Here is a 22,639-nt window from a genome sequence, read left to right on the forward strand (position 1 = left end):
AATTATAGGAGTGAGCTGACCATCTGTCATTTGGGGAAACAACTGCCTAATTGCATCCTTAACTGAGTATTTGCAGATGTGTTCAATACATGCAAAAGAGAAGGCCACTCAGAGTCATGACCAAGGGCTTCATTATCACATTAACAGATCTTTCTTTGACAACCAAGAGGAGACCTGAAAGTCAGCAGCTTTCCCCCAGATCAGCCATCCTAGTGGGACAGGGAGGAACAGGATGAGAGAGAGAAGGAGGGCAAGCCAGCTTCTCCTTCAAGGGCCTGAACCAGGCTTCTGGGGTGGCCAGCCTCAACCAGGCACACTTTCTGCAAGAGAAGTGGCCCAAAGGCATCGGCTGGGGAAGGAGAAGGGAAGGTAGCTGGCTCCCCATGTCCTCAGACCTGGCATGAGACAATAATACCGGTCCAACATGTGTAAACTTCGGTCAGATCCTCCAGAGCAACCCCGTGTTCATTAACAGTGCATCACACTGATTGAAACATGGCTGTGGCTCTGAATTGCTAGATCTACCCACAGAACTGCCTGGGAGCACATGATACCTAAAAATGGTGGCAAAGCCCAAGAGTTGGCTCAGACTATCTTTTATGATCACTGACGGAATTGCAGAAGGGCTTCACCTGCCCGTGTGTCTCTCAGTACCATGATCATACTTACCTGTTGTTCAGACAGCTGCTGATTGTCCCACCTGACAAATCAGAGCATCGAGAAATGCCAGAGCTGGGAGGACCCTTGGTGAGCACGTAGGGCCACCCTCATTTATTTTGCAGATGAGAAAGTAGAGGTAGGGAGAGAAGAGACTTGTTTGAGGTCACACAGAAAGTTAGGGGCAGCACTGAGACTAGAATCCAGGTCTCCTGGGGCAGGAGCTGGGACACCACCTGCTCACCGATTGCTAATATTAGACGGATATGTGTGATGTATCCTTGACAGAGCCAAGACATGTCATTTCCGGCCTCCTCCCCTTTCCAAACCTGTCCTGAGGAGCCCTCAGCTGCACCTCAATTACGATTAATATTTGGCAGATGGAATTTCCTGTACCTGTGTTGTCCCAAAGATTTCCTAGAGTTAATGGCACTGGAGATATGCATAAATTAATGATGAGTATAGATGGCAGAATCTCGTGGCAGGCAAAGCCATAAAAATCTAGAACGAGTCCCTAGGTGTAGATATAAAAACTCCTCTGGGAACATCTCTGCAGGAAGAGTGTTTCTATGACACTGAGTTAAAATCTAAATTACATTATCTGGAGCTCTATAAGTGTGGACTAATAAATAACACATAAAATAAAACAGCACTTTATGAGAAGGCTCATTCTGTATTTCAAGCATTTCCCCACTCTTCAATTCGTTATTTAATACGGACACTTTAGCCACAAAATTTCTAGAGTTTATTCAATATTTTTTATGTGTTTACAAGGTCATTAGAGAATTTATTTGCTCTTTCCCTTACAGATTGGAAGGTGGGCAGTGATATATGAGGTTTCACATTTTATTTATTCACCAAACTGTTCCAGATGTGATCCCATCATTTATCCACTGACACATCAAACCTGCTGGGTGCCCTGCACACTGACCTCCCCCCTACGTTTGCTTTCATGCTCTTAAAGTTACAGCACAGCTCACTTCGATGAGAAGACAAGAGAATTGCTATTTGGGGAGAGTTGGTGGCGGGAGGGAGGCGATCGAACTTTAGTAATAAAAAATTTAATTGCTCAGCTACAATTTGAAAATGATATCCAGGTGGAAAACTGACCCAGTCCCTTTCTCCCCAAATCATTGCTTCCCACTTGCCCTCCAACCAGGGCTGCATGCCTCAGATTTGGAATGTGCAGGATCTGAATAAGCGGAATTGAGCAGGTACTAAATCATTTCCCCCTTCTCCTAGTGATTTGTCACTGTAATAAGCATTCTGAGGGTGATAGACCTTTTATTAATATACACTGTTAAGCAGGAAGGAGGCTGCAATGTATTCCTGGTGCTCTTTAGGGAAAATAATTACCCCATGAAGACAATTTTTTAAAATGTCGATTTAACAGAGTTATATTTAAACCCAAGTGCTTACTTAGTGCAAAATATGAAACGTTGTTATGTTTGGATTGGAGATACATACCGTAGTCCACGAGATGCAATCCACACTTTCCCAGACACCTCCCTATATATTGTTTGGTGAGGGCAAAGGGAGGAAGGGGTGTTCTCACTGCAGGAGCCCTTGTATAATGCCAGTTTTACTATATACTATATATACTATATACTATAGTATATATATATATATATAAGTACTGGTACGACCATCTAATATTTGAACAGCGTTTTATAATTTGCCAAACAGTATCATATGCATCATCCCATCTGATCCCCACAATAGCCCTGTGAGGGCTTCAGGGCTGATGTTATTAGTTCCATTTTCCAGCGGAGAAGACTGAAGCTCAGAGAGACTGACATGAGGATGCAAAAAGTATACACGGAAGTGGAAATGGTGCTGTAGCTCAGGTCTCCAAATTTAGCAAAAAAAAAAAAAAAGCAAAAAGCAAAAAGCATATTACATGGGACATACTTATACTAAAAAATTATTCATCGTTTATTTGAAATTCAAATTTAACTGGATATCGTGTATTTCATGTGACAACACTAAGTGGAGTGGACCGCCAAAAGGAGAAGTTCCAACCTCTTCTTGCTCCCACGGCTTTGTTAAGAAAGCATGGGTGATTTGCCCACAGTCCCACAGTGAGTAAATGGCAGAGTCGGGAATTCAGGTCATTTCTGTGACTTCTCAGCTGAGTAATTTGAAATTCTCCCTTGCTTCCCCACCTCCACCCGGGACCAGAGGCAGGAGAGCTGGCACAGGCTGTGACATGCTCAGCCCACCTAAGTGGGAAACGGTTCTCTCATGTCTTTGCGGTCCCCATGCACAGGCGGCTGCCATGATCCAAAAACGACCTTGGTGTGGCACCCTGCACACTTCACCCGGTAGGGCGTCTTCTGGAGGCAACCCAGCCCAACAACCAAATAGATGGTTCTTTTATATGTATAGCTGATTCACTTTGTCATAAAGCAGAAACTAACACACCATTGTGAAGCAATTATACTCCAATAAAGATGTTAAACAAAAAAAATAAAGTGGGCCCAAGAAAATACGTTCAGTCTCATGAACAAATACAGAAACGTACATCAAAGCAATGCAATACCATTTTCTGCTTAGTGGATGAGCAAAACACAAGGCTATGTTATGCCCGGTGCTGGTGCAGCTGAGAGGAAACAGCCCTCTCATACAGAGTTAGTGAAAGTGTAAATAGATGCCATCTTTCTAGGGATCAATTTGGCACTGTCTGTGTCAATTTAAAACTCACATACCCTCTGGCCCGGCAATTTCACACTACAGGAAATTAACTTGCCCACGCGGAGGCTTACATGGTCCAGCCCTATCCATTGGCCATAGACCTGACTAGACATATTCAACATGACCTTCTTCATCCCGCGAACAAGAGCACCCACCGTTAGCACCAAGCATGGGGCCAAGTTCTCCATGTAAGTTTATTTCATGTAAGCCCACAAAGTCAACGCCAGTATGAACCCCATTATACACAGGTGGAAACTGACACTTGAAGAGATTCAGAAGAACTCACTTCAGATGACATAACAATTAAGTGGAGGACCAGGGATTGCAACCCAAATCCGTTTTACACTAAAGTCTGCTCCTTACCCCTTTCCACACTGAAGTTCAGGGAGAAAGCAAGGAGGGGGCCATGGCAATAGACTCCCGAGGGAAGAGGAAATAGCTATTCCTCTCCCTGGTTGGATTGTGGTATTTTCTGTTATGGTTCAGCTGCTTAAACTTCTGGAACAAGTCACTAACAGGTAGGGGAAGTCTGCACAGAACCCAGGGTCCCCAGTGACCCTCCTGGGGTAGAGAGTACAAATGAATGAACGCATCAATAATAGATTTCTGCTCACCAAAGGAATCCATTTCTTTGCTTTCAGTCCAAAAGTATAACAATCTTTTTTTTTTTTTGTAGTCAAGTCATTTCATCAAAAGCAAATGACAGCTTGATGGTATAAATGGTAAATTTTGAGGTGTCAGCCTGAGGAGACAGTGAAGACATTTGGAGGGGCTGACACTCCTGTGAAGCCATCAGGGAAAAAAATTATTTTGAAAAATGTTCTGGTGACATGATTAACCCTAAAGGTAAGAGAGATGTAACCTTGTTAGGTTGGTTTGTTATTTTATGAAGTAAAAGATGAATGGCTTTAATGAGCAAGCATTGAAACATTTCAACTCTCCTCCCAAGCAAAAAGAAAAAGAGAAAAAAAAATGGTGATTGAGTACTTACAGTATGCAAGGAAGACACTGTGGTAGGCTTATGCCCTAAGAGACTGTCGTAGTCCTGTCCTGACACATGTCCTAAACCACAAATCAAAGCAATATGGTTGAGCGCAAAGGGCTTTAGTCTAGTATTCATATTAGAGGGGGATTGGTCAGGTCTTGAGCAAGTGCCTTAGCTCCTCCAGACCTCAATTTCCTAATCTATAGCACGGGAATACTCATGCCTGTCTGATATCTCACAGGGCCATTACCATTAAAACTAGAATTAACAGAAGTGAAAGAGTGTTGACAAAAGTAAAAGCATAATACGGCTGTCTGGTGGTGTAGTCACAGACTGGTACTGGAGAAGTATGTTTCAGTCCTTGGCGGGCTGGCCTCATGACCTTAGAAAAGTCACTTCATCGCTTCCAGGACTTCCTAGGTGGGGGGAGAACAGAAGGGCCTAGTTTGGCTACTATTCAGTTGCAAACACATAAGACGTGATATGGGCTTGGTAAAAATAACGATTTCAGCCTTGAACTACTATGTCTTCAGAAAAAATTTCCAGAGAACTAAAATGCCATGGTTTGCAGAAGATGTCATTTGTAAGTAGTGGGTGGCTCATGTCCCAGGATCCATTGGGCTGCCTTGAAGGCTGGAGTGTCATGTGTTAACTGGTCCTCCTAGAATGGTCCCCTCCTACCGAGGTGTCCACAGAGAGCCTCTTTGGATGACCATTGCTATAATTTCCTTTTCATGTGTTGTAATTGGGGTATAACTGATATATAATAAACTGCATTTATTTAAACTCTACTCTTATTTTTGAATATATAAAAATGCTTTAAATGTTGCAATACTTTTATATTTTATCTGCTTCACCTGTTAAGTCACCTTTCTATGTACATTTCTTCATCATAGATTTACATTTCTTCTTATGTAGCCTGCATGGAAGACTTTGTTCTTGGCGGCTGTCGACTTTGTATTTAGCTTTTCATTAGTTTTCGCTTTGGGTAAAATAGAAGCATTTTTGCACACAGTTTTACTTTATCAGTTTACAGATGTTTACTTTTGTCATCTCTGTAATAATATTTGTGATCTCTTTGTAATCATTTAATATCCACATCATTGAATTTCCCCAATTTAGTAGGTCTTCTTCGGGAAATAATTTAAGTAATAAACCACTAGTGTACTCACTGAAGAATATAGCTATGGCAGTTTAATATTTTTGTTCTATGAATAACTCAGTATTTCTGAGTGGACCCCAGAGATGTCTGCAGGGAGGTTGCCAAGGCCTATGTCCATCTCAGGGCTGATGTGAGAGTTAGGTGCAGCCGTGACACGTAATTCTGGACAGTGCTGTCCACATGTGAGGAATCATTTTGATGTAAGCCACTCATACTGTCAGCCAGAGGAATCAGACTTTCAGAAGGCCAAAGATGACAGCATCCAGGAAGACATCACCATGCTGTTAAATTCAGAGTGGTGTACACCCCTCTCAGATCACAGGTGCTGAGTTCTGCAAAGGTTTCTCTTGTACAGGGCCAGGGCCCTTTTTTTCTTTTTTTAACACCTTTATTGGAGTATAATTGCTTTACAATGGTGTGTTAGCTTCTGCTTTATAACAAAGTGAATCAGCTATACATATACATATATCCCCATATCTCCTCCCTCTTGTGTCTCCCTCCCACCCTCCCTATCCCACCCGCCTAGGTGGTCACAAAGCACCGAGCTGATCTCCCTGTGCTATGCGGCTGCTTCCCACTAGCTATCTATTTTACATTTGGTAGTGTATATGTGTCAATGCTACTCTCTCACTTCATCCCAGTTTACTCTTCCCCCTCCCGGTGTACTCAAGTCCATGCTCTACATCTGCGTCTTTATTCCTGTCTTGCCCCTACGTTCATCAGAACAATTTTTTTCTTTTTTAGCTTCCGTATATATGTGTTAGCATACGGTATTTGCTTTTCTTTCTGACTTACTTCACTCTGTATGACAGACTCTAGGTCCATCCACCTCACTACAAATAACTCAATTTCGTTTCTTTTTATGGCTCAGTAATATTCCATTCTATATATGTGCCACATCTTCTTTATCCATTCATCTGTTGATGGACACTTAGCTTGCTTCCATGTCCTGGCTATTGTAAATAGAGCTGCAATGAACATTTTGGTACATGACTCTTTTTGAATTATGGTTTTCTCAGGGTATATGCCCCGTCGTGGGATTGCTGGGTCGTATGGTAGTCCTATTTTTAGTTTTTTAAGGAACCTCCATACTGTTCTCCATAGTGGCTGTATCAACTTACATTCCCACCAACAGTGCAAGAGGGTTCCCTTTTCTCCACACCCTTTCCAGCATTAAGGTAATTATCAATATGTGTGTTCTTATTCCCATTTTCTTAATTGTTTTGGGTTTGTCATTGTAGGTCTTTTCCTCCTCTTGTGTTTCCTGCCTAGAGAAGTTCCTTTAGCATTTGTTGTAAAGCTCATTTGGTGGTGCTGAATTCTCTTAGCTTTTGCTTGTCTGTAAAGGTTTTTATTTCTCCGTCGAATCTGAATGAGATCCTTGCTGGGTAGAGTAATCTTGGTTGTAGGTTTTTCCCTTTCATCACTTTAAATATGTAGGGCCAGGGCCTTTTGATGTGTTTCAAGACTCACCAAGCCAGATGAATATGACCCAGCCCCCTTTGCCCTGAAGCCCCTTGTGGTACAGACCCACCTCACATGAAGCAGGTGAATGCAATTGAATGGCTCAAGAGCAAACTGAATCAGACAGTGGCTAAGTTGATGGTCTCTTTTTGTCCAGTGATGAAACACATGCTTGGCAACTGACACTCTGGAATACAGGAGGAATGATTCTCTAAGGGAAAAGCCTAGGGCCTGGGAAAACCTGGATATGAAGGACTGATTCAACATAGTCAAAGACTAGAATGCCCCTTGTAATGCCAGCAAGTCTCCTACCTTCAAGAAGTCTCCTCATTGTCAGCTTCATGGTCAGAGGACGGGCTATTGCAACATTCAGGTGAGAGGCGATGGTGGCCCTGACTCGAGCAGCCAGCTGTAGGGACAGATGGGAGAGGAGCAATGTGAGAGCTATGTTGAGAACAAGTCCTCGGTTGCCTGTTTGCATTGTCCAATTTCCAATAGATCAGAGCATGGAATATTTCTCCTTAACTATGACAAAACCCAAACTGAACTTGAGGCAGCGGGGATTTATAATCTTCATTTATCCTACATAATGTGAATATTCATACATTTCACTGCAGAAACATCACTTGTTTGACTACAGGCTCCTGCCCTAGTATCAGGTAATATACAATATAGTGCAATGTGTTATCTTTCTAAAATTTGAAATATTCAACTCTCTGAACAACCACACATGGCTCCTAGGTAAGGGATGGTGGACGTGTGTAGCATAGTGGTTCAAAAGGTGGGCTCTGAAGCCAGACTTCCAGTTTCTAATCCAAGCTATACCACCTAATAGCTGTGTGATGTAGGGTAAGTTACGTTACCTGTCTAAGCACTGACGAAAATAATGGCACCTACTTCATTGGATTGTTGTGAAAATTAAATGAGCAAACAAACATCCAGTGCTAGAAGGTGCTTGATGCTATGAAGAATGACCTGGGGGCAAGTGACATAAACCAGGAAGCCAGGCTCCTACATCCTAAGAGCTCTCAGCCATTATAAAAGAGGTGAGCGCTACAGGGTCTGGGGACCCTGGATTCTGGAAGGGAGCAAAGGGAAGTGTTTACTGGTAAAACTAAGCATCAACTGCCATCGCTTGAGGTTACAATGTTTGAGACCTGACACGTTCTTTTGGATCTAGACTTGACTCTGCTATCACTTTATGCTTTGACCTTGAGAAAGCACCTTGCCTTCCCTCCTCTGGACCTTTGAAAAGAAAGGAACACACCGCAGAAGAGCAACTCTGATCATGGATTTGAAAACATCTCACTTGCTAATTCCTGGGGGCTAAGGCAACACAATCCTTGTTTTCATAACCCAGAGCTACGTCCAGGGCCAGATCAGAGCAGCAGATGGACAGACCCAATTCCTGGATGTTTGTAATTGATCAGGACACACTATAATGAAGTAATTTTCTTGTCTTCATTCTCCATGTCAGCAGTGATCTGTCTGCCACGCAGGAAGAGTGACAGAGTAATCTGAGCCGCAGCTGAAAATCTGCTTTTTCTCCACAGTTATTTAGCCTGCCATGAGCTGGGGCAGGTGGCGGGAAAGAGTCCAGACAAGCAGGAGAATTTGGCTGTTCTCAAAATACCATACAGGAACTTTAAAAATTGAACTGATTTATTTTTGTAATGTTTTCAATAATGTTTAAATTAAGGTAGAGTTTAAATCTGGGCTAAAGGAGAAATTTTATTTTATTTATTTATTTATTTTCTTTAAAAAAGTTTTATTTATTTATTTATTTATTTATTTATTTTTGGCTTCGTTGGGTCTTCGTTGCTGCACTTGGGCTTTCTCTAGTTGCAGCGAGTGGGGGCTGCTCTGTGTTGCGATGCGCGGGCTCCTCATTGCGGTGGCTTCTCTTGTTGCAGAGCACGGGTTCTAGGTACAGGGCCTTCAGTAGCTGTGGCATGCAGGCTCAGTAGTTGTGGATATCTTTCTTTGTTTTTAAATTTTATTTATTTATTTATTTACTTATTTATTTTTGGCTGTGTTGGGTCTTCGTTTCTGTGCGAGGGCTTTCTCTAGTTGCGGCAAGCAGGGGCCACTCTTCATCGCGGTGCGCGGGCCTCTCACTATCGCGGCCTCTCTTGTTGCGGAGCACAGGCTCCAGACGCGCAGGCTCAGTAGTTGCGGCTCACGGGCCTAGTTGCTCCGCGGCATGTGGGATCTTCCCGGACCAGGACTCAAACCCATGTCTCCTGCATTGGCAGGCAGATTCTCAACCACTGCGCCACCAGGGAAGTCCAAGGAGAAATTTTATGTGTTACCAACCATGAAAGGGCCACAGATAAATCTCATTGTGTGATAATGTTCTCTCTGATGTACCAAGAATTGCGCTTTGCATAAATAATGGGTTCTGGGGAAGAATATGTAACACACATTACTTTCCAGGATCCAAGAATGCTGAAAATTACCTGGAGATCTGAAGATGCCACTGGGGTTTACAAATCTCTGGGTAGAGGCAAAGGGATCACTATTATATAACTGATTTAACAGCTCTGCAAGCTCAAGGCTCTGCCATGGCAGCTTGACAGCTTGACACAAGCCTCAATCTTGTCAATTGAGGCATGGACATCCCAGACCCATAATCTGCCTCAAACCAGACTCTGGACTAGGAAACAAACCACATTTCCAGTGGGAACCTATGTGGAAGATGATGCCTCCACCACCATAAAACCTGTGTTAAAGGCCAATTTGTGTGAATTCAAGTACCTAAGACCCTAGAATGCCCTTCATATACTCACTCTCTAAGCCAGTGGCTCATTTTTTCCCTAAGGTTTTATTATCTTGCACTTTTTTGACCTCCGAGAATTTTACAATAGCTAGGATTGAGACAAAACAAAACATGACAACAGCAAGACCTGTCGCAGATAATATTGAAACAAAGAGTTAGAAAATAAAAAGGTATCACAGACTTGCACATTGTAGTCCATTTGTTGGCACACCCATCCCCCACCAAACCTCCTGAAACCCAGACACCCTGAGTTGGTCATTGAAATAAATTCCATTTGTTATTGGTCTGATTTGAGGTAGGCATAACAAACATCCCTGGGGGCACTGTGCTTCTGACTTGCAAAATCTTCAGCACGGCATCTGTTGGTTCCTATGGGAACCTTCTAATAGGATCTGTCCAGCTTATCAAAAGGCAAGGAGAACTTGACATTTGCATTTCTAAAAGCCTTCTCTAGAAGTTGGCATTCTGGCTAGTTCTGAAGAGGTCTAGATGTTTTTTCACACTTGAGTGAAAACCCTTGGTAGAGCATAAAGCACTGCATGATATATGGATGTCATGTGGAAGCTCTGACATTGCACAGGTTACCCCTGTTGTAATTATCCATCATAGTATTTCAGTTACAGTATGTGAAGAAGAGTAAACATCACTCAAGGACTTTACCTCCTCTTCTGGGGAAGGACTTAATGCATGTTCAGTTGTGTGCAGGATAGTCGCGTCATGGAAGGCAGAATTACCACCTTGTTATTTTCTTCATTTGGAGATTAAGTATGGTTTACAAAGATGTGGATGGATGCCAAGTTGACAAGGGGTGGACTTGGGATGGCTAATTTTAAGTGTCAGCTTGACTGGGCCACGGGGGGCCCAGATATCTGGTTAAACATTATTTCTGGGTGTGTCCAGATGTATCACAAACTTGGAGACGCGTGTTAGATGCAGGATGGGCCAGGACATGAAGAAATCAGAGAGAAGGTGCTGACCATCGATGGAGCAGTCAGAGAAATGGGGTCCCAACAGTGGGAGGGGGACACCTGGAGCTCAGGCTCTGGATACAGTAGGAGGGGCTGTACCCTGTGTAGGGCCAGTGGCAAGTTAACAACGGTATGGATAGGAAAAATTAGATCTCAAACACACTGGTGAGGCAGGCTTGGTAAGGTGAAGGCTGAATGGGTAAGCCCTCACCAAGGAGTCCATGCCTGGAACCCAAGACCCACAGCAGCACTGGTAGATCCAGACAAGCTGAGGCCTCAGTGTCATGGCTGGTGGCCCATATATATGCACAAAGATTCTAGTTACACTCACAGCCAGCCCATCAGATGCTAGAAGATAATTATTAATGGTAATGCAAGTCTGGCACAAATTCAGAACTTGTGCTTTACAAAGCATTTCTCCATCAATGAATTTATTTTTCTCTTCATAGAAAATCTTAAAACAGGTAAGAGAGGAGATCTTCAAGATACAAAACCAGACAAAGATGTCACAAAAAAAGAAAACTACAGGCCAATATCACTGATGAACATAGATGCAAAAATCCTCAACAGAATACTAGCAAACAGAATCCAACAGCACATTAAAAGGATCACACACCTGATCCCAGGAATGTAAGGATTCTTCAATATATGCAAATCAATCAATGTGATACACCATATTAGCAAACTGAAGGATAAAAACCATATGATCATCTCAATAGATGCAGAAAAAGCTTTTGACAAAATTCAACACCCATTTATGATAAAAACTCTCCAGAAAGTGGGCATCAAGGGAACCTACCTCAACATAATAAAGGCCATATACAACAAATCCACAGCCAACATCATTCTCAGTGGTGAAAAACTGAAACCATTTCCTCTAAGATCAGGAACAAGACAAGGTTGCCCACTCTCACCACTATTATTCAACATAGTTTTAGCTACAGCAATCAGAGAAGAAAAAGAAATAAAAGGAATCCAAATCAGAAAAGAAGAAGTAAAACTGTCACTGTTTGCAGATGACATGATACTATACATAGAGAATCCTAAGGATGCTACCAGAAAACTACTAGAGCTAATCAATGAATTTGGTAAAGTAGCAGGATACAAAATCAATGCACAGAAATCTCTTGCATTCCTATACACTAATGATGAAAAATCTGAAAGAGAAATTAAGGAGACACTCCCATTTACCACTGCAACAAAAAGAATAAAATACCTAGGAATAAACCTACCTAAGGAGACAAAAGACCTGTATGCAGAAAACTATAAGACACTGATAAAAGAAATTAAAGATGATACAAACAGATGGAGAGATATACCATGTTCTTGGATTGGAACAATCAACAATATGAGAATGACTATACTACCCAAAGCAATCTACAGATTCCATGCAATCCCTATCAAACTACCAATGACATTTTTCACAGAACTAGAACAAAAAATTTCACAATTTGTATGGAAACACAAAAGACCCCGAATAGCCAAAGCAATCTTGAGAACGAAAAATGGAGCTGGAGGAATCAGGCTCCTGGACTTCAGACTATACTACAAAGCTACAGTAATCAAGACAGTATGGTACTGGCACAAAAACAGAAATATAGATCAATGAAACAGGATAGAAAGCCCAGAGATAAACCCACACACACACGGTCATCTTATCTTTGATAAAGGAGGCAAGAATATACAATGGAGAAAAGACAGTCTCTTCAATAAGTGGTCCTGGGAAAACTGGACAGCTACATGTAAAAGAATGAAATTAGAACCCTTCCTAACACCACACACAAAAATAAACTCAAAATGGATTAAAGACCTAAATGTAAGGCCAGACATTATAAAACTATTAGAGGGAAACATAGGCAGAACACTCTTTAACATAAATCACAGCAAGGTCCTTTCTGACCCACCTCCTAGAGAAATGGAAGTAAAAACAAAACTAAACAAATGGGACCTAATGAAACTTAAAAGCTTTTGCACAGCAAAGGAAACCATAAACAAGGCGAAAAGACAACCCTCACAATGGGAGAAAATATTTGCAAATGAAGCACCTGACAAAGGATTAATCTCTAAAATATACAAGCAGCTCATGCAGCTCCATATCAAAAAAACAAACAACCCAATCCAAAAATGGGCAGAAGACCTAAATAGACATTTCTCCAAAGAAGATATACAGATTGCCAACAAACACATGAAAGGATGCTCAACATCACTAATCATTAGAGAAATGCAAGTCAAAACTATAATGAGGTATCACCTCACACCAGTCAGAATGGCCATCATCAAAAAGCTACAAACAATAAATGCTGGAGAGGGTGTGGAGAAAAGGGAACCCTCTTGCACTGTTGGTGGGAATGTAAATTGATACAGCCTCTATGGAGAACAGTATGGAGGTTCCTTAAAAAACTAAAAATAGAACTACCATACGACCCAGCAATCCCACTACTGGGCATATACCCTGAGAAAACCATAATTCAAAAAGAGTCATGTACCAAAATGTTCATTGCAGCTCTATTTACAATAGCCAGGACATGGAAGCAACCTAAGTGTCCATTGACAGATGAATGGATAAAGAAGATGTGGCACATATATACAATGGAATATTACTCAGCCATAAAAAGAAATGAAATGGAGGTATTTGTAATGAGGTGGATGGACCTAGAGTCTGTCATACAGAGTGAAGTAAGTCAGAAAGAGAAAAACAAATACCGTATGCTAACACATATATATGGAATCTAAAAGAAAAATAAATGGTTCTGAAGAACCTAGGGGCAGGACAGGAATAAAAACGCAGACGTAGAAAATGGACTTGCAGACACAGGGAGGGGGAAGGGTAAGCTGGGACGGAGTGAGAGAGTAGCCTTGACATATATACACTACCAAATGTAAAATAGATAGCTAGTGGGAAGCAGCTATCTAGCACAGGGAGATCAGCTCTGTGCTTTGTGACCAACTAGAGGGGTGGGTTAGGGAGGGTGGGAGGGAGGTCCAAGAGGGAGGGGATATGGGGATATATGTATACATATAGCTGATTCACTTTGTTGTACAACAGAAACTAATACAGTATTGTGAAGCAATTATACTCCAATAAAGATGTTAAAAATAAATAAATAAAACTCTGCCTTTTATCAACATGTTAAAGAAAACCAAAAAACAGGTAAGGCATTTTGCGCAGAGAAGATTTTTTTACCTAAGGTTACCCACCCAGCCAAGGACAGAGGAAAGTGGCCCAACACCTAGTCTCAAGATATTTCCACCAAACTCATTCCCTTTGTAAGGAGAGACTGGCACAAAATCAGCCAGGTTTATCACTGGCAAACCGTTCATTTCCACAGGGCCTCCAGATCAGGGCTGCTTAGAACCCTGCCCCTCATTTTCCAATCAGTCTGCAATTTAAAGACTGGATTCTGATGAGAAGTATCTGGAGTCTGATAAAGGCTAATTACAGTTAAAGATATGAAAATTGGGAACTCAGAAGAAGATTGTCTCTACTACTGCCTCGGCAGAATAATCAAGAAATTAGCAGAAAGTGATGGTGACCATAAAGAGGCACTAGGGGATAATTGAAGTATTAAAATTAAAGATAGGCTGGCAAGTGGTCTATCCCTTGAGGATGCAGGCCATCTTCTTTGCCATCAGGCCATAATACAACTGAAGAGCTTTTCAACAAGGAAAGAGGGGCTCTGTAGAGGCGTTGTCTCATAAGCTACCTCTGGGGCTAGAGCTGACAGACACTGGCTAGTGGGTAGGCTTTTCTGGATGACATGTGGGGACCCTGGCTAGGCCCCCCACTTTTAGGGTTGCTCCGTCAAAGCAGATCAAATCCAGAGAAGGTCAATCAGAGAAAGGAAGGGTCTGAACTCACAGCATGGGAAAGCCTTTCAGGATGGAAAGGGTTTCAGCTAGTTAGGCGATGGTTCCAGATGGGCACCGTCGGTGTGTTCATTCATTTTAGTGGGGACATCACAAGGAGAAGGGATTATATGTAGTCACTAGGTTCCCAGAGAAAGAGCTCAAACTACATGTAAAGCATTTTGAACCAAGCATCATTGAACTCCTTTCCCATGCCACACAACGGACATACACTTATATGGTCTCCTTTAATCCTCAGGACAATCCCATGAAGTCAGTACCATTATCCTCCTTTTAAAATCAGTAGAACTGAGACTTGGGGAGATAAAGGGACTTGCCAAGAGTCAAGTGAGGGGAGACAGAATCTTGACTTCAGTTCTGTCCTCTACCATAGCCAATGCTCTTTCCATTATATCACACAGATCTTAATTTCACAGAAGAGACACTCAACATTTAGAGAAGTTCAACAATGGAATCCACGCTTCACGAGGTAGTGAATTCTCTATCATTTGAGGCATGCAAACAGAAGCTGGATGAAAACTGCCAGGTATTCAGACATTAGGTGCAAGTTAGACCCCATAGCCTCCAATGTCCCTACCAACACTGAGCTGTTCGGACCTGACCACCTCGAAAGCACGTATGAAGTGGGTGGGACACGTCTTGTAAAGAAATCACTGATTGATCCTCGCTAACTGGAAAGAGGACAGATCAATGACTCACAAATCATTCTAAATCCTTCTTTTAGCCTCCTAATCCACAGGCTATTTACTTCCCACTTCACAAAGTTCACTAATTTTGACGGCAGCCTTCTGTGTTCTTGCCCTTTAAGACAAGGTAGAAAAATGTCCATAGGGGAAAAGAGGGTCAGATGGTCCAACCTGGATACCCAGCTTAGCACTGAAAACAGTTGCAAAAAGTCCAGGGGACAAAAGTGAGATGGCCCACCTTGACATGGGACCTATCAGTATTTTCACCAATTGACCATTTTCCAGAAGGCACAGGGTCTTACTATAGCTAATAAATCTTAATCTTCACCCTCCAGCTTCATAATAGGATTATGAAGGGTATTAAGAATAATGCCCTTTCCTCTAAATCACCTCCACCTCACCTTCCTGTCATCCTTCCAAGGAATCGGGCCCCAACATTTCCATCTGATCTCTGGCCAACTTGAACTCTGTGAGCTCTGAAAGTGCTTGTTGGCTGAGCTTTAATGTGAATTCCGACACAATTTCATGGGGTAGTGTGATGAAAGAAACCACTCTTAAATAATTAGCCTTGGAAATACAAATGCATGTGGAGGTATAAGCAGTGTTTTGGGGTCTTTTAAATTTTTTATTTTATTTTTTTATGTTAATCAACTTTTTATTTTAAAACAATTTTAGGTTTACAGAAGCACAAAGATAGTGTAAAGATAGAAGGTAGTACATATACCCCACACCCAATTTCCCCTATTATTAACATTTTACATGAGTAAGGTACAGTCTCATTTGCTTTAAAATCCTGCTTCTAACCAGTTCTCTTTGTCCTCTTCTTCTGTAACTCTCATTAGATGTATATTGGAATTTTTACTCTATCTTAAACGTTTCTTAACCATTCTTTCATATTTTCTATCTCTTTTGACACCTCTCCTTCCATGTAATTTATAAAACTTTTATTTTATATTGGAGTATAGTTGATTTACAATGTAGTGTTAGTTTCTGCTGTACAGCAAAGTGATTCAGTTTTACATATACATATATCTATTCTTTTTCAGATTCTTTTCCCATATAGGTTATTACAGAGTATTGAGTAGAGTTCCCTGTGCTATACAGTAGGTCCTTATTAGTTATCTATTTTATATATAGTAGTGTAGATTTGTTAATCCCCAAATCCCAATTTATCCCTCCCCTGACCTTTCCCCTTTGGTAACCTACTTCTCTAGAAGGATTTTAGGCAGCCTAAATACAATATTTGAGTGGCAATACAATGAAACCAAAATTGTTTAAACAAGAGTAAAAAATAGAAGTTCCAAATATTAATAAGGAATTGAGGGGAGGAAAAATATTTACATGGGAAGATCTGGGTCAGAGGTTGCAAACTCTACAGGGACCAGGCAAGTAGCATAAATGTGCAAATCAGGACAGATTTAAGACAATTGAGAGATATCTTAAATGTATATATATTCTACATCTAGATATATTCATCCCAAAAGCCATGTGGTTATTTTTAACTACAAAGCTAGCTGAATGTTATTCATCTATAGGTAACATTTGGGCCCCAGTTTGTGACTCCTGACCTAGATGAAGAGAAACTGTTGAAAATGAGCAACAAATTGACTCTGAGGTTCCTGGAAGATAAGGCAAAGACGGAGGGGTGATGGCCTAGAGGACCTTCAGCAGCTCACAAAAGCAAGTACACTAGTCTGTCAAGAAAGACAACCTGTTTCTCATTTCAGAACTTTAAGAAAAATTGTTTCCTAGGTCTTTGCTTAAGGAAACTTGCACCACATAATGGATGGTATATTTAACAGGACTTTTACCCAAGAAATGTACTGATATTCCACATATGGTATCTATTATGTGGACCCTCAGGAAAATCCAAATGTATAATGTTAAGCTATAGTTCTGTAAAGGCAATTCCACTGGGGGACAGAGTGATAGAGACCAGGTCTGTAGCTTCCTGGAGCTCTGGTATGATATAGGGATACAGCTTTGAAATTTTGGAGGAATTCCCTAAAACTAGCACTCTTGAATATCAATGGCTTCCTCTGGGTTTTTGACAGGAACTGTAATGCGGATAATTCAAACTACAGGTCCTGAGAGATGGCTGGAAAGAAGGGGAGGTGCTTTTCAATGTTGACAGAAAGAGGATCCATCTCCAACTCAGCATGGTGGTAGCCAGTGGATCACATGCAAGCTGGGCTTGTGCTCATCTCAAAGGGCAGGTTCATTCATACATTTGGCATGGATTCTCTCTTTCCCCAGGCAGCCTTTGGCTCCAATATATGTGTGCATACCACAGACACAGAAGGGGCCAGGATCACATCCATTCCTATGGCTTTAAATACCAACTCTATGCACATGGTTTCCAAATTGATGTCTCCAGTCTAGACCTCTTCCCTGAGCTGCAAACTTGCATAGTCAACTGCTCTCTTTATATCTCCCCTTGGATGTCTCATAAACATCATCATGAACATCTCATAAACATCTTTGTATGGGCCAAGCTAAACTTGATTTTCTTTCTTTCTCCAAATGTATTCCTGTCCCAGCCTTGTCGACCTCAGTAAATGGAGTCAACATCTCCCCAACTGCTCCAGCCAGAAACCTGGGAGTCATTACCTTTGATTCCCATTTCTTGAGATCACACTAGGGCATAGAAGAGCAGAGCCTGGGCCCTGAAGTCCAATGCCTGGGTTTGAACCCCAAGGCCACTTTTAGGCAGTGGTGTAACCTTGGGCATCTCATTTAAAATCACTATGGTTCCGTTTTCTCATTGCCAAAATGAGAAAAATAATAACACCCATTTTATAGAGTTTTAGGAGGATTAAATGAGATAGAGCATGGCAAGCTCTTGGGATAATAGCTGGTACTTAGTAACATGTTCAACAAATGGTCGCTGTTATTAACCTCTGTCTTGCCTTGTATTCTAATAGCAGTCTTATTCCTCTGTAAAATGTAGATAATACAGCCTATCGTACAGGATTATTTGGATGATTAAATAAGATGAAGCACACACAGCACCTGAGTGGCAGACCCTCAATAAATACTAGCTTTTTTTTTTTTTTGGCCACACTCCACGCGGCATGCGGGATCTTAGTTCCCCAACCAAGGATTGAACCTGCGCCCTTGCAGTGGAAGCACGGAGTTTAACCACTGGACCACCAGGGAAGTCCCAATAGTAGCTTTTATTAGTGACAATTATTATTTTTGCTGAAGCATCAAGGAGTAGTAAAAAGAATTCATTCATTCATTTATTCATCCATTATTCAACAAATATTTTTCAAGCATCTACTAAATGTCAGGCATTTTGATAGATGCTTCGAATAGAGTGATGATCAAAATGAAGATCCTTGCCCGCATGGGAGTTTATTTTCCAGTGAGGGTTTGGGCAGACAATAAATGTGGTAAATAAGTCATGACACAGTATGTTAGTTGGTGAAAAGTGCTACTGGGAAGAATAATTCAGAGAGGGAAAATAAAGGGACAGGGGAGGAGTATAATTTTAAACAGGATAGGCAGGGAAGTCCTCCCTAAGAAGGTAACACTTGAGTAAAACCATGAAGGAGGGGAAGAGAAACCTGAAGAAAGAGGATTCTAGGCAGAGGAAAAAGCACTTGCTAAGGCCCTGAGTCAGGGACAGGGCCAGCTTATTTGAGGGTCAGCAGAAGTGGAGAGAGTGAGGGGGAGAGTGGTAGCAGATGAAGTCAGAAAGACAGCAAGGGACCAGAGCATGGAAGGCCTTATAGATCCCCGTAAGGATTTTAACTGACTCTGAGTGAGATGGGGAGCTAGTGGAAAGTTTCAGTGATAGAAGAAACAGGATATATTTTCAAAGTTTCTTTCTGCCTGCTCTACTGAGACCAATTGGAAGGGGACTCGGGTAAGAACAGAAGCAGGGGGTCCAGTCAGGAGGCTATTTGCAATAAGGCAAGCCAGAGGTGATAGCAGCTTGGAACAGAGTGGTATCAGTGAAGGTGGTGAGAAGTGTTCAGATTCTGGATATATTTTGAAAGTAGAGCTCATAGGGTTTGCTGACTGGCTATGAGGTATATTGAAAGAAAAGGAGTCAAGGATGATTTCAAGTTTTGGAGTCAGAAATGACTGGTTTTAAATCCCAGCTCCACAACTTATCTGCTGTGTTTGCATCTAGGTGGCAAATTACAGTCACTGGAGCAGGGCCCACAGGCACCTAAAACTCTCAGAGGTGAAATTTCTTTGGTTCCAAGGGATGGGGAACTAAGTGAGAGATCAATAACAAAGATGTCTGGAAAACCCTCAAACTCTTGGAAATAAAATAATAGGGTTTTAAATAATCCAGTCAAAGAGGAAGTCTCAGTTAAGTGGAAATATATATTTAACTGAATGAAAATGTAACATATCAAAATCTGTGGGATGCTGTTAAAAGAATGCACAGAGAAAAATTTATAGCACTAACCACTTATTATAGAAAAGAAGAAAGTTCTCAAATCAATAATCTAAGCTTCCACTTTAAGATACAAAAAAAAAAAAAATCAAACGAAAGAAAGGACATAGTAAAGTCAAGAACAGAAATCACTGAAATTGAAAACTAACAGAGAAAATGAACAAAACTCAAAGTTTACTGAAAAGATCAATAAAATTGATAATACCCAATAAGATGTACAAAGAAAAAGAGAGAAGACATATTATCTGTATCAGGAATAAAATTATGGCTATCCCTACAGACCTGTAAACAATAAAAGTAAAATTAAAGAATCGTATGAACAACTCTATTTACATATATTCAACAACTTAGATGACATGGACTGATTCCTTGAAAATCACAATCTACCAAAACTCATCAAATGTGAAATACATAATCAAGATAGCCCTATATCTATGAAAGAAATTGAATCTGTATTTTAAAAATTTCCCCCAAAGAAATCAGTACTCCTAGAAGGATTCATTGGTGAATTGTACCAAATACTTATAGAAGATATAAAAACCATTTTATATAATCTCTTCCCAAAATTAGAAGAGACGGGAATACTTCCCAACTCATTTTATGAGGCTAAAAGTAATTATAAGAAAAGTACAGACCAATATTCTTCATGAATGCAAAGTTTCTCAACAAAATATTAGCAAATCAAATTCAGCAATATGTAAAAATAATAATGTTGCAACCAAGTGGGATTTATCCTGGAATTGCAAGGTTGGTTCAATATTCAATAATCACTGGATAAAATCCATAATATTAACAACCTAAAGAAAAAAACCACATGATTCTTTCAGTAGGTGCAAAAGAACCACTTGACAAAATCCAATATACATTTGTGATAAAAACTTCCTCAACTGATAAAGGGCACCTACAAAAACACTTACAGTTAACATCACACAGTGGTGGAAGACTGAATGCTTTCCTCTTAAGACTGGGAATAAGGCAAGAATGTCTGCTTTCACCACTCCTATCCAACATCATACTGAAAGCCTTAGTGCAATAAAGAAAGAAAAGGAACTATAAGGCGTGCAGATTGAAAAAGAAGGTTTAAAATTGTCCCTATTTGCAGATGACATGATTGCTTAATGTAGAAAATTCCAAGGGATCTACCAAAAAAACTCCTAGAACTAGTAAGTGAGTTTGTCAAAGGCACAGGATACAAGGTCAACACACAAAAATCTGCCATATTTCTACATACTAGCAGTGAACATTTAGGAACCCAAATTTTTAAAATGTACCATTTATAATAGCTTAAAAATGAAGTACTTAGGTATAAATCTGACAAAACATGTACAGGATAATATGCTGAAAATTATAAAACACTGATAGCAAAAATAAAAGACAAAATAGATGGAGAGACAAACTGTATTCATGGATTGGAAGGCTTCGTACACTAACAATGTCAATTCTCCCAAAATTATTTTACAGATTTAATGCAATTCCAATAAATATCTCAGCAGGACTTTTTGTAGATATAGACAAGCTGATTCTAGAATTTACATGAAAAGGAAACAGAACTAGAATAGCCAGAACAATTTTGAAAGGATAAAGTTGGAGGACTCAACTAACCCTTTTACAACTTACTATACAGCTACAGTCATAATCAAGACAGTGTGGTACTGGCAGAGGGATAGACACATAGATCAATGGACCTGAAGAGAGTCCAGAAAATGACCCTCACAAATGTGTTCAATTGATTTTTGACAGAGGAAAGATAGTCTTTTCAACAAATGGTATTGGAAAATTTGGACATGTATAGGCAAGCAAAACAAAACAAACAACCTTCCCCCACCCCACCCAAAGTCTAAAAATCTCTTTCTCCCTAACCCACACTTTATAAAAAATTAAATGGGGCATCAATCTAAATGTAAAACATAATACTATAAGACGTTTAGAAGAAAACATAGGAAAAAAATTCTGTAACCTGAAGTTAGGCAATGAGTTCTTGGGCATGACACCATAAAGGAAAAATTGATGAATTGGACTTCATCAAAAATGAAAGCTTTTGCTATGCAAAAGACACTGTAGGAAAATGAAAAGACAATCTAAAGACTGGAGAAAATAATTTTCAAATCACGTACCTGATAAAGGACTTATACTGAGAACATAGGAAGAAACTCAACAATAAGAAAACAAGCAGTTCAACTAGAAAATGGGTAAAAGACCTGAACAGGCATTTTACCAAAGAGGATATATAGATGACAAATATGCACATGGAAAGATGTTCAGCATCACTAGTCACCAGAGAAATGCATATTAAAACCACAACGAGATATCACTACACACCTATCAGGATATCTAAAATAAAAAATACTGACAAGTGAAGTATGGCAAGCATACTGAGCAACTGGAACTCTTCCACATTGTTGGAGGGAATTCAAAATGGTACAGCCACTCTGGAAAACAGTTTGGCAGCTTTTTAAAATAAAGTCAAATATGTACTAACCATATGACCCACCTATAGCACTCTTGGGCATTTTTCCAAGAGAAATTAAAACTTAAGTCCATACAAAACCCTGTATATCAATCCTTAAAGCAGCTTTATTTATAATAGTCACAAATTTAAACCAATCCAAATGTCCCGCAGCAGGTGAAAAACCAAATAAATTGTGGTACATCCATACAGTGGAATACTACTTAGCAACAGAAAGGAATCAACTGCTGATATAATTGCCAACTTGGATGAATCTTAAAGGCATTGTGGATGAATCTTAAAGGTATCATCCATTTATATGACATTCTCCACAAGGTAAAACATTAATGGTGGAGAACAGTATATGGGGGTGTCAAGTTCTAGACTCTATTCTGTTACGTTGATCTATATGCCTATACTTACTGCTAGACTATGAGCCCCTCAAAGGCGACAACCATATTACACTCACCTTTGAACCTCCAACACCTTGCACTTAGTAGGCACTTCTTAAAGGTTG

The 22,639-nt window shown here is 40.5% G+C and overlaps 1 protein-coding gene across 2 annotated transcripts in view; it reads right to left on the reverse strand.

Moving 5' to 3' along the window:
- The window catches only part of LOC309620100 (uncharacterized protein), a 171,493-nt gene that overhangs the window by 62,310 nt on the left and 86,544 nt on the right, over nt 1–22,639 (reverse strand). The window contains exons 3-4 of one of the 2 annotated variants that reach the window (XM_082376195.1): nt 7,275–7,371; nt 4,343–4,413 (exon numbers count right to left, since the gene is read on the reverse strand). In XM_082376195.1, the coding sequence (XP_082232321.1) occupies nt 4,343–4,413; nt 7,275–7,371 (168 nt within the window). The remainder of the gene's footprint in view (nt 1–4,342; nt 4,414–7,274; nt 7,372–22,639) is intronic. The other variant, XR_014239413.1, reaches the window with a different exon arrangement.

The sequence above is a fragment of the Balaenoptera borealis genome (genome assembly GCF_965194805.1).
Source record: "Balaenoptera borealis genome assembly, chromosome: X".
NCBI lineage: Eukaryota > Metazoa > Chordata > Mammalia > Artiodactyla > Balaenopteridae > Balaenoptera > Balaenoptera borealis.